At 36.4% G+C, this 13,531-nt stretch overlaps 1 protein-coding gene across 12 annotated transcripts in view; it reads right to left on the bottom strand.

Annotated features, from left to right (window-relative positions):
- The window catches only part of NUBPL (NUBP iron-sulfur cluster assembly factor, mitochondrial), a 397,698-nt gene that overhangs the window by 172,101 nt on the left and 212,066 nt on the right, over positions 1-13,531 (bottom strand). For all 12 annotated transcript variants that reach the window (XR_009563092.1, XR_009563093.1, XM_030854758.2 and 9 more), the window contains one exon: positions 5,910-5,995. Coding sequence is in view for 10 of the 12 variants with exons in the window: in XM_030854758.2 (XP_030710618.1) it covers positions 5,910-5,995 (86 nt within the window). In the remaining 2 variants the exon portion in view is untranslated. The remainder of the gene's footprint in view (positions 1-5,909; positions 5,996-13,531) is intronic.

Raw genomic sequence — 13,531 nt, 5'->3', positions numbered from 1 at the left:
GGTTTTCCCTTATAAAAGAAGGCAACAAAAATGGATGAGGTAAACAAGATGAAAAGACAGCCCTCAGAATGGGAGAAAATATTTGCAAACAAAGCAACTGACAAAGGATTAATTTCCAAAATATACAAGCAGCTCATGCAGCTCAATATCAGAAAAACAAACAACCCAATGCAAAAATGGATTTAGAAGACCTAAACAGACATTTCTCCAAAGAAGGTATACAGATTGCCAACAAACACATGAAAGGATGCTCAACATCATTAATCATTAGAGAAATGCAAATCAAAACTACAATGAGGTATCACCTCACACTGGTCAGAACGGCCAGCATCAAAAAAATCTACAAACAATAAATGCTGGAGAGGGTGTGGAGAAAAGGGAACCCTCTTGCACTGTTGGTGGGAATGTAAATTGATACAGCCACTATGGAGACCAGTATGGAGGTTCCTTAAAAAACTAAAAATAGAACTACCATATGACCCAGCAATCCCCTGCTGGGCATATGCCCTGAGAAAACGACAATTCAAAAAGAGTCATGTCCTACAATGTTCATTGCAGTTCTATTTACAATAGCCAGGACATGGAAGCAACTTAAGTGTCCATCGACAGATGAATGGATAAAGAAGATGTGGCACATATATACAATGGAATAATACTCAGCCATAAGAAGAAACAAAATTGAGTTATTTGTAGTGAGGTGAATGGACCTAGAATCTGTCATACAGAATGAAGTAAGCCAGAAAGAGAAAAACAAATGCTAACACATATATATGGAATCTAAAAAAAAAAAAATGTTCTGAGGAACCTAGGGGCAGGACAGGAATAAACATGCAGACGGAGAGAATGGACTTGAGGACATGGGGAGGGGGAAGGGTAAGCTGGGATGAAGTGAGAGTGGCAATGACATATATACACTACCAAATGTAAAATAGATAGCCAGTGGGAAGCAGCCGCATAGCACAGGGAGATCAGCTCGGTGCTTCGTGACCACCTAGAGGGGTGGGATAGGGAGGGTGGGAGGGAGACTCAAGAGGGAGGGTATATGGGGATATATGTATCACTTTGTTATACAGCAGAAACTAACACAACATTGTAAGGCAATATACTCCAATAAAGATGTTAAAAGAAAATGGATGAGAATGACACAGCACATAAAGTAGTCACCATTAAAAATGTGTAAGATTGAAAAATTGTTATTATTTTTTAAAAAAATAGTCTATCTACAAATACTGAGATAATCAAGGATTTGGCAGAGTTGATATCATTTCAAGCAGAGAACAGAGAATTTAATAGTCATCTCTTCTTCCCTTTCCCTATCTGAGCCTTGAGTTTTAAGAAATTATTTAAATTAACTTCAAAATGTTCTTGTAGACATTAATAAACTCTGACCATACCAATGAATTCCAAAGACATCACTGTTTCCATGGTAACTAATGCACTTCAAAAGGGAAAAACAGAGAGAGCAAGACTAAAACCCAGGGAAAAAATGAAATAAAGTGGTATACACAAGGCATAACATTTCTCCTTTACATTTACGGAACATTTTCTAATTTCAGACTCCGAGTGCCAGAAGGATCTCAGAGGTCATCAAATCCACATCCTACTGGAAGCCAGGATTCCCTTTACAATGCAGCTATACAGTGGCTGTCCTCCAACTGCTTACAGAGCTCTCTGCTGGGAAGTTCTCACTCATTCACTTGCAAAGATTACTGAGCACCTGTCTTGCTCTGCAGGTTAAGAGATGATTAAGACATTCTCCCTCTTTTTTCAAATTTTTGCTGTTTAGAAGGCAAATAACTAAAACGGGTGAAAAACAAGGGCTATAATAAAGGTACAGTAAGAGTCAAAAAATAATAAAGGGAGTATGCATTTCCAATGACTTTCATTTCCACTCCTCTTCAGCCCCACACATCCATGAGCAATCATATCCTGTACCTTGTCGTGACCCAGGACTGCTCCGACTCTGCAAACTTACACTCCGACATCCACTTTCAGATCACAAACAGCTCCTTTACTCCAAAACTAATCCTCCACTGGTCCTATGAGCCTTGTGCAGCCCAAGATCCTTCACCTGGAATACTTCCTTGCTGACAGCCTCAACTTTTATCCTTCAGTGGCACCCACCTAACAAAAGTCTGGCTTCTTCTCTTTTAAAAACTTTTCTCTCAAGGATTTCATGATGCTTTAGAGTGAGCTGGACACATGCCTCCACCCTCATCTTACAGGAATGAGAAGCTAAGCATTCACTTAAATGCTGATAGAATGGCTATTATCCTGACCTTGAAGTGGCAGTAAGAAGGATTATGAATTATTTGTTCTCATAATTTTTGGTGGATAGCTCTAACTTTTTGCTGATTTATAGTTTAAAATCTCATATGAGTAATCTTATTTCGTTATCTGAGTAGGCATTACTTGCATCTCGTTTATCTTGGAGGGCATAACAGGAAATAATACTGTTAAACTAAGTGCTTCATTGAGACAGTTTTCTATCTGAAATGGGCATTTGGTTACCATTGCTTTAAAATTTTTCCAAGCTAAACTTCAAACACAGAACACCATGGGGGGTTTTATCACTCATTTATCCTCATACAAAACCAGGCCCTCAAACATTTTCCGACTCTGCTAGTGAGAATACCCTCAAATCAACTAGGAGGTAAGCACACAGGCATCATCTTTTCCAGGGTCCTCAATTTTCATAAGGGCATGTTGATCCAACCAGAGCTCCATGGCTTACTAACTGTGTACAGGTCTGCACTAACTGGCAAGGGAGAACAGGTACTTGTTGAAGAGGATCATCTCAACTCCACTACTCTACAATTTTATACTTTTCAGAAGCTCCCCTGAGATAAAAAACATTTACAAAAGCTTCCCTGAGAGTCTATTCATTCTAATACATCATTGGTTCTTATACTGCATCATGCTCTCATTGAAGAATTCTCTCCATACCAAAACAAACACAAAGTGTACAATTTGGTGGGGATGGGGAAGGAGAGAGAATCATGAGACCCTCTGAAGCTAATACCTGGCTACAGTCTAAAAAGCTCTGCTCTAGGCACAAAAACAGACATACGGATCAATGGAACAGAATAGAGAGCCCAGAAATAAAACCACACAGCTAGAGTCAATGAATCTTCCACAAAGGAAGCAAGAATGTACAGTGACAATCTAGTCAGCAAATGGTGTCGGGAAAGCTGTACAACTACATGTAAATCAACGAAGTTAAAACACACCCTCACACCATATATAAAAATGAACTCAAAATGGCTTAAAGACAAATATAAGACATCACACCATAAAACTCCTAGAAGAGAACATAGGTAAAACATTCTCTGACATAAACTGTAGCAATGTTTTCTTAGGTCAGTCTCCTAAGGCAAAAGAAATAAAAGGAAAAATAAACAAATGGAACCTAATCAAACTTACAAGCTTTTGCACAGCAAAGGAAACCATAAACAAAATGAAAAGACAACCTATGGACTGGGAGAAAATATTTGCACATGATACAACTGACAAGGGCTTATTTCCAAAATATACAAACAGCTCATACAACTAACAACAAAAAAACAAACAACTCAATCAGGAAATGGGCAGAAGACCTAAATAGACATTTCTCCAAAGAAGACATATGGACGACCAATAGGCACATGAAAAGATGCTCAACATGGTTAATTATTAGAGAAATGCAAATCAAAACTAACAAAGAGATACCATCACAGAATGCCCATCATTAAACAGTCTTCAAATAACAAATGCTGGATAGGGTGTGGAGAAAAAGGAACTCTCCTATACTGTTGGTGGGAATGTAAGTTAGTGCAGCCACTATGGAGAACAGTATGAAGGCTCCTCAAAAACTAAAAATAGAGTTGCCATATGATCCAGCAATCCTACTCCTGGCCATATATCCGGACAAAACTGTAATTCAAAAAATACACACACCTCAATGTTCATAGCAGCACTATTTACAAGAGCCAAGACATGGAAACAACCTAAATGTCCACTGACAGATGAATGGATAAAGATGATGTGGTATATATATATACAACTGAATATTACTCAGCCATCAAAAAGAATGAAATAATGTCATTTGCGCCTACATGGATGGACCTAGAGATTATCATACTAAGTAGAATAAGTCAGAAAGAGAAAGATAAATGCCATATAATATCACTTAAATGTGGAATCTGAAGTGTGGCACAAATGATCTTATCTATGAAACAGAAACAGACTCACAGACATAGAGAACACACCTGTGATTGTGGGGGTGTGGTTTGGACTGGGAGTTTGGGGTGAACAGAGGCAAACTATTATATATAGAGTGGATAAACAACAAGGTCCTACTGTATAGCACAGGGAACTATATTCAATATCCTGTAATAAACCATCATGGAAAATAAAACCAAAAAGCTCTGCTCTATAAGCTCAAAAATCTAACCCTGAATTAAGCAAGGCCACTAGGAGCCATAGAGATGGAAGCATCACGTTGGCACCTTACTGAAATGCTTGTTCTAAACCACTCTCTGGCACAAGTCCACTTGATTTTGATGAGGCACACTAGGAGGAAGAACCCTCTATTTATGGTTACAAAGGTGACAAAAATGTGTTCATTACATACAGGGTTTCTTTTATTTCTAAGGACCTGGAGAGTTATACCTCTCTTCTCTCACCTCTGCTTCTCTTGAGCAGCAAGCTTTTTTTTTTTTTAATTTTACTTAAGTATAGTTGATTTACAATGTTGTGTTAATTTCTTCTATATAGCAAAGTGACTCAGTTATACATACATACATATATATATATTCTTTTTCATATTCTTTTCCATTATGGTTTATCACAGGACATTGAATATAGTTCCCTGTCCTATACAGTATGACCTTGTTGTTTATCCATCCTGTATATAACAGTTTGCATCTGCTAATCCCAAACACCTGTTCCTTCCCTCCCCTACCCCCCAACCCCCTTGGCAACCACGAGTCTGTTCTCTATGTCTTTGAGTCTGTTTTTGTTTCGTAGGTATGTTGATGTGTACTGTACTTTAGATTCCACATACAAGTGATATCATATGGTATTTACCTTTCCCTTTCTGAGTTACTTCGCTTAGTATGATAATCTCTAGGTCCATCCATATAGGCACAAATGGCATTATTTCATTCTTTTTGATGGCTGAGTAATATTCCATTGTATATATGCACCACATCTTCTTTATCCATTCATCTGTCGATGGACATTTAGGTTGCTTCCATGTCTTGGCTATTGTAAATAGTGCTTCAAGCTCTCTTTTAACCTCATGGAAATGGACAGTTGTATAATGGTCCTATGTTTCTTTCCCTGTGGCTGCTGCAAAATTCATGGCATACTTCTAGCATGTATTTAAGTCCCCTAATGGCATGCAAGTTATTTACAGACTTCACTTCTGACTCCACCTGATTTTAATTGTCCTTTCTCTTATTTTTGTATTTTTTATTTTTTTGCCAATTTTGTATACAAAATTCTTAGATACTTTCAAGAAAATGGTGAGTTACAAATGAGTTAAACTGTAGAAGACAGAAGGAAAAAGGTTATCTTTTTCACCTGTTTCCCATCAGTGACCTGTTCAAGTGTATCTACCTAAATAATTTCTTAAAATTCTCTTATTATTATTTTTTCAGTGATAGCTACAAATAGTTGAGAAAGGTAGTACTTGTTCAGAAAATTCATGCCTGAAGGATGTTCTAGAATTCTCCTTGATTAATATAACATGCATATATGTTTGTGCCTATATATGTGTTTTTAGAGTGACCATCAAAATGAAGTAGGGTGTTCAAACAGATTTCTACACAGAACTAAATTAACATTTGGATTGTATTTCTCCATGATTTGCTTTTTCAGTTAGAAGTGTTTCAGATTTTTGCAACAATGAAGGTGTAAATGCTTACAGGCACGTGGACTTTTCGAAACATCTCAGCTCCCTTATGTGCGTCCATCAATGCAATGTCCTGGGGCGTGGAGATAATCACAGCTCCTAACCAAAAGAACACAAAAAGAGAGCAAAATGATGCTATCATATAATTCCTTATGGAAAGATTACTTCCAAAATTATGTTGATTATACACTCAAAGAGTCTACTATATTAACTATTTAGGTAATTTGTATAAATTTCACATACATGAATGGGAAAGACAAGGAAATGTCTACTTTGCTCTTGCATATTTTTGACTCCTCCTAAAAGTACAACTGACCTGTGATTCAAGGTCACAGCTGTATCATCAGAACCTTCCTCCTTTTCAGACAATGTGCTACGTAAAAGATGTACAACGTAGGCTTCACTTTCAAGAACCTAACACCCTACTTGGGGAGACCCAAAATTAAGGATTCAACACAATGTGCTAAGCATTTTAATAAGGTAGGCCTAGAATGTTATGGAGTTATAAAACAAGAATAAAGGAAAGGTAACTAATTCAATCTAGGGGAGAGGATAGCAAAGGTGATAATGGATAGGGTCAGGAAGCAGGTGATAAGAAGAAATGGGGCAAAGTTTCCAGAAAGAAGTGGTAGCTAAGCTGAGTTCTAAAAGTTTGTATTACAGAAAACTCACTAGTGTAGAATACACTGTGGAGAATAGTCTGGTGGGGTAAAACTAGGAGCTGTGGCAGAAGTTCAGATGCAAAACAGTGGTAGCCTGAACTAAGGCAGCACTGAGAGTAGATGGAGATGGAGGCTTTCCTGGGTCTCCACTATTATCTCACAGAAACAAGATGGTTTTGAGAGTTTTGAGGGAAAGGGCAGTGCAATTTTTTCTGGAAGTGGAAACACCAGAGACCTGGTTATGATTTGTAGACACTATGAATTTCTTAAGTTTTGTGGTTTCTTCTAGATGATAAACTGAAAAAAATGAACATATCCCAGATCACCTGGATGACCATCATCTTATAACTAAATATACACTGCCATGACATTTCAGCTTCCAAACCATCAAATTGGCAGTTCTTTGTCCAGCTAAGGAGAACAGAGGTATAATTAACAATAAATAACTGATGACACCAAGTGAAGAGCAAATGATACTATTAAAGAGTACTGTCAGAAGGGATAATTTGAAAAAGTTAAGAATAGAGGAAAGTGGAAGTGGAACCAAGTTCTCACAAAGCATGTAGCAATATAGGCACGCCAAACTCAGAAGAACTGTGCAATAACGTCTTTAACATCTTTTTTAACATCTTTATTGGAGTATAATTGCTTTACAATGGTGTGTTAGTTTCTGCTTCATAACAAAGTGAATCAGTTATACATATACATATATCCCCGCATCTCTTCCCTCTTGCGTCTCCCTCCCTCCCACCCTCCCTAACCCACCCCTCTAGGTGGTCACGAAGCACCGAGCTGATCTCCCTGTGCTGTGCAGCTGCTTCCCAAAACTGTAAAATCAGTTTTACATTTGGTAGTGTATATATGTCCATGCCATTCTCTTTGTCCCAGCTTACCCTTCCCCCTCCCCGTGTCCTCAAGTCCATTCTCTAGTAGGTCTGCATTTTTATTCCCGTCCTGCCCCTAGGTTCTTCGTGACCATTATTTTATTTTTTTTAGATTCCATATATACATATTAGCATACGGTATTTGTTTTTCTCTTTCTGACTTACTTCACTCTGTATGACAGACTCTAGGACCATCCACCTCACTACAAATAACTCAATTTCGTTTCTTTTTATGGCTGAGTAATATTCCATTGTATATGTGCCACATCTTCTTTACCCATTCATCTGTCAATGGACACTTAGGTTGTTTTCATGTCCTGGCTATTGTAAACAGTGCTGCAATGAACATCGTGGTACATGACTCTTTTTGAATTATGGTTTTCTCAGGGTATATGCCAGTAGTGGGATTGCTGGGTCATATGGTAGTTCTATTTTTAGTTTTTTAATGAACCTCCATACTGTTCTCCATAGTGGCTGTATCAATTTACATTCCCACCAACAGTTGTGCAATAGTATTTAGCTACAAATTCATCTTGCAATTGGTATTTTCATTTCAGCAAAAACTTCATCTTTCATATTATTATCATTAATTTGAATTTTATTGATCTTGTAAGTTTGCTTGAATTTAATATGTTATTTTTTTAGTTTTAAAAAATTATATAAGAGCTATAAGTTTAGGGAATCTGTGTTTATGCTTAAAGTAGTCTAATAATAAAAATAAGTCTATTTGGGGCATGGGGCAGATTATTTTCCTTTAGAAAGAGGGTCTTTTCATTAGTCAAGTTTCAGAAACACTAGCTTTGGAATTCAAACAGAATCAGTATTCAAATTTTTATTCCATAGCTGACTACTGGTGTGACCAGGGTAATAACTTTATCTCTTTGAGATTCAGTTTCTTCATCTACAAAATGGCATAGTAATACTCAGGTCACAGGGTGCAATAATTTAATGAACTAAGGTACATAAGATACTTGACATGATGCCACAGGGTAAACATTCAATAAATGGTAGCTGTGTTGGTAACACCATTTTTGTTATCTTTAATATTGTTATTAATACAAATGTCTTAGAAGTTGCTAGCAAGGTCATTTTCATATTTGCCATCAGGCAGCTCATCCTACTTTTCAATTTGTTCCATGGATCACTACATTCTTCTATTCTGATTTATTCTTCCAAAAAAACCAAAAATGAATTAACATTTCTCTTTTCCCTCTTTTAAAGATTGATGGAAATAACCTCTCTGCAAAAGTGTACTCAACTCTACTCTTTACAACCAATGTATCTCCATAAATTGCCTCCTTCTAGATTCTGTTATCATATCCAGGCATTTGGAGGGGAACTAATTCCAGTTCTGCCCCCATCCACCTGTGTGACTAACATTGGGCAAATAACTCAGAATCACTCAGGTCTCAGTTTCCTTAGCTGTAAAATTAATGCAAGGACAGACAGTCTTCAAGCTAGCTCTCTGATTATATGACTTAGCATTCCCTCAACTATAGTTTCCAAAACCACCCCTGTTCAACCTGACTGCCTCAGTAATCCTATTTAAGCAAGTGTGAAAGACTACCTCCTCCAAAAATTATGGCCCCTCAGTCTCAGAGCCATTCTCTTCACATGGAAGCAAAACCTCCTTGGCTATTTCCTCCAAATTCTCTCATAACTATATACTAGTATGCAGGGAGTTTTCTATTGCATTAGCCCTAAAAAGTACCTTTAGCTTTCATATAATATAAACATTTTTTGTTTGAAACACCCTTTGTCCACTATTTGTATTACCACTGCACAATATAGTTTCATGGATGGTTATGATTTTTCTCAATTTTTTATCAAACAAAAGTAATAACACAATGCTGTGCACAAAACAGGCACTTAACAAAGGATCAGGGTTTAAATAATTTTCCTATATTTTCAAATCATTCTAGACTACAACTGTATGAACTCTTAGTTCGTAAGTTCTTGAACCAGGAGTCAAAAGCTCTGGATTCTGGTTTTGTTGACTATCCTAATGTACTATACAATCTTGAATAGCTCACTAAATCTCAATACATCTCAATTAACTCCTCTATAAAATGACCCTATTTCCATTGGTCCTATTTAATTTTAAAGAGCTGTCTCATTTTTAAAGAAGAATGTAAAACTGTTACTGAAATGCTTGGTGACATTATTTTTATAGCTATAAGACCCCAGAGAGAGGGATTAAAGTGACTTGGTTTCCTCTGTACTTAACCCTAACACAGTATCACAAATAAGCATCTATGCCACCTGAGTTTCTTTGTGATCTAAATAGCACCACTCATATATCATAGTAACTTTTTGACAAGGACAACAATCATCTTCCATGTCCCATCAAATGCTCACAAAACATGTAAACATTCCATTGGAACTACCAGCCACATTATAAAAGACTTTTGTAAGTTTTTTTTTTCTGAAATATATGTCCTTAGCTAATGACTAAGTCCTTAATCACAACGCAGTCAGTCTTTAGAATGCTCTTCTGAGAAAAAAATTTCTAGCCCTTGTTAAAAAATACAAAAACATAACTGGCTCATGCATAAATCACACCTCTTTTGCTATACCAAATTTTAGTACATCATACAAGTAACCATTTCAGACACCCCTAAAGTGACCTCTGGAATTTATAAAGAAATAAAGCAAACAAAAGACAAACAAAACCTCCAGTAAAATTAATCATTAGCCAATCTGTGCATCACAACACATATTTTTAAATATTAAAGGAATTATGTCAATTTTTTTTCTTGTTAATATATTTCAACTTAAAACATGGTCTCCATATCTGATACTACAGTTTATCTCTATAGTTCTTGCCTTCTACTTAATAAATTTTAATTTTTCTCAGGGACCCTGGAACATGAACCAATATGAACTAGCCTAGATTTTCCCTTTTATACCATTACTGATACGTCACTTCAGTTTGTGACGGTTTGTTAGAAAACTTGTGCTCCCTCTACTGACCATAAGGAATGCTAATAGCAACAAAGAGAATGTTTAGTTTGCAGTAAGTGGAATTATTTTCTGGGGGTAAAAACACAGTATCATAAAACACCCATCTCAAGAATCCCATGGAGAATTTTCTATCCATTGTCTAGGGTAAATGTCTAAGTCCAAATAATTAAATAATATTGTTTAAATGTTATTTTCCAAGTTGTAATCTGTGTAAGGGCTTTTTAAATATCAGCTGAGATTTACTGTAAGAGGTTAGGTGTCTATCGGATTCTGGTAAATATGTAAACATCCTAAAAAATAATTATTTTGAGTATTGTCTTAATTGCCAATTCTCTTGAGTATTGAGAGGAAAAAACTGCATATCTGGATTTGGGTCAGAGTTCACAGTAGTTAAGCATTTAAAACTGATTATTCCAGATGTTAGGTTGATCATAATTATACCAGTGTGGAATTACTCAATTATGCCATTCTAAGTCTCCATGGCATAAATTGTATCTAATTCCCAGGCTTGACTGAGAACTTCAGTGCTGGAACCTAATAAAAATGTACAACAGAAACTGCCCATAATTATACCTGGATGAGTAATTCTATACAGCCCTTGCGCATGTCAGTGTAAAGTCAACTAAGACTTAAAAGAAGAAATCAACTGCTATTCTTAATGTTCACAGTGCTCTAATATTTACTGCTACTGATGCTCCTTGATTTATTTAAAGATACTTGCAGCAAAAGAAAATAATCATTTTCTGCTAGCTTAACATAAACACAATTGTTTACTGACTATAAAGGAGATTGGTATTTTTTAGCTCTCCCCTGTCATTCTCCTCTACAACTCCCAAACCTCCTGAATTATAAACATTATTTGCTTTAATATCAAGGAATGCCCACTAATATTAGTATCAGATTAAGTAAAACATAATTTAAAAGGTAAAGTCACATCAAATGTACCCACAGACTGTGTTTCAACAGGGAATATAAGCAATTCTTTCATGAGTCACTGTTTTGGACTCTATGCTCCATTCCTGCAGAGGAGAGAATTGACTACAGTCACAAAGTGGATATGCTTTATTAATTTAAAGATCAATCATTTTGCTCACTTTAGAAATGAATTTTGTTACAGGAAATTATGTCAATTGCTGCCAAAAAGAATTATAAAACACAATAATTAGTGGAAAGCACAGTATTTCAAAATCATTGGTGAGAGAGAGCACTTGCACTTTGGAACTTAATTAAGAATTCAAGTTTGTCCAAGGAATCCCGGATGCGTATCTGCTGTTTAGGGATAAAGATCGGCTCTTCAATAATGGAGTCAACAGGCTTCCAATCACCTCACCTTAATGATGCTAACAAAGAATTCACCAGGGGATCCAGACTACATTCACTGTGAACCACTGGGGACAGGTGAAGCTTCTGGAAATTCTAAAGAGCTTGGGGTGGAACGAAACAGTTCTCTTATGCTCACACTTTGCTCTCTCTCTCTCTCTCTTTCATTCTCATTCTCCCCCCACTTCTGATATTTCCAGTAAAGTTAAGATAAAATCCTGGCTTCCCTCCAGTCTTGAATCCATCATTATGTTGATCAGTAAACACCTAGGGGAGCCTACTTGTTGTACACATATTTCTCTGCAACTCAGAGAACTCTTTTGCTCTTCTGTGAGTGTCTGTTCATGTTGGGCTCTTAGATGTAATATTTTGTATTTCAAATTCTGTTAGATGCACATGAAGCTCAGCCTGCCCATGCTCATAGTGAGCTACCACCAAAGGCTGCCTGTTTAATAATGAAACACATCCCTTTTTATACATATTCTTTCTCCATGAACTCCAGAGAGGAGAACTGCTATACCTTGATTACCTTAACTTTATCTAGCCAGGTGTCTTTCAGGAAATAAAGGCTGAGACTTTACATGGAAAAGCTTTGCTCCATTTCCAAATACTGTCATACTTAAGACATGAAGACATTCTTCAGAGCTACACATCAAACTCTGATCAAATTTCTAACATCTATGACAAAGTGCAAAAATTTTTAAATGATAGACTGTGGGACTTGCACTTTTTCAACATATAAATGTTTAATAGATTTAAAAGTGGTTTCTAATATGAATCTGACTACCCATTGGCCATTAACTATTCATTGAACTTTAAGATATTAAGGAATTTTAGCTGTCAGACATATTATGAAGAAAATGCCTAGAAATTCTTCAACGACAAAACTGAATGAACTATATCAGAAGCATCCCATCCAAACACAGCCTAGATAATCAAGGAATTCAAACATCAGATAAGCTGGTCTAGACAAAGTGATTCTGAAAGCTGACTATATAAGAATCATTTGGGAGTTTTTAAAATCCTGGGTCTTTCCATGTCATAGTTCAAAAGTTGTTAATTCTCGGGCTATTTCTTTGAACTGTTAACTAACATACTATAACTTCTACCTATAATATATGTTGACCCAAATACAAAAGCCCTGCTTCTTTTTTTTTCACTGCTATTACAGGCAATTTATTTAGTTTAACATTTATGATTCTTTCAGAAAAAATAGACTGCACATATTTAAAAAGCATTTTTCATTTACCTTTGCATTAGCACTTAAAATACACACTTCTATTTCAAAATGCCATTTAAAAATTATTCTAATATAACAGCAGCAAACTATAATTCTGCAATTACAAAACAGCTAAACGGGGATCTACAGTTAAGTTATTCTCATGTTTACAACTATGATTCTCAAACAGATACTACTTCAAAGCAGCTGTTACCAGCTCTTTAGGTTTGGTTTAAAAACACACACATAGTTGCTGGGAGGTTTATAATGTTGTATTCCGTGCACTGTTCTGAAAGGGTTCTTCAAGAGCCAACCAGACCTTAAAAACAGTACTCAGTCCACAAGGCAGTCAGAAAGAGTTAAATTAACTGGGGTAAATAGGATTCCTACATTACATCAAAAGCATATGATATTCTGCAGCAACTGGGAGCATTTTCAGGTTTGGCATGTTGTCCTCTTTACAACTAATTTTATCAGAAGAGTTTAAGAAGGCAGACACTGTACCACTACCAAGTGCATTTAAAAGTGACATGTTTTTTGGGCTTCCCTGGTGGCGCAGTGGTTGAGAGTCCACCTGCCGATGCAG

The sequence above is a fragment of the Globicephala melas genome, chromosome 2 (genome assembly GCF_963455315.2).
Source record: "Globicephala melas chromosome 2, mGloMel1.2, whole genome shotgun sequence".
NCBI classification, from domain to species: domain Eukaryota; kingdom Metazoa; phylum Chordata; class Mammalia; order Artiodactyla; family Delphinidae; genus Globicephala; species Globicephala melas.
Note: the sequence above shows the minus strand (reverse complement) of the source record. Positions and strands in the feature narration are given on the sequence as shown.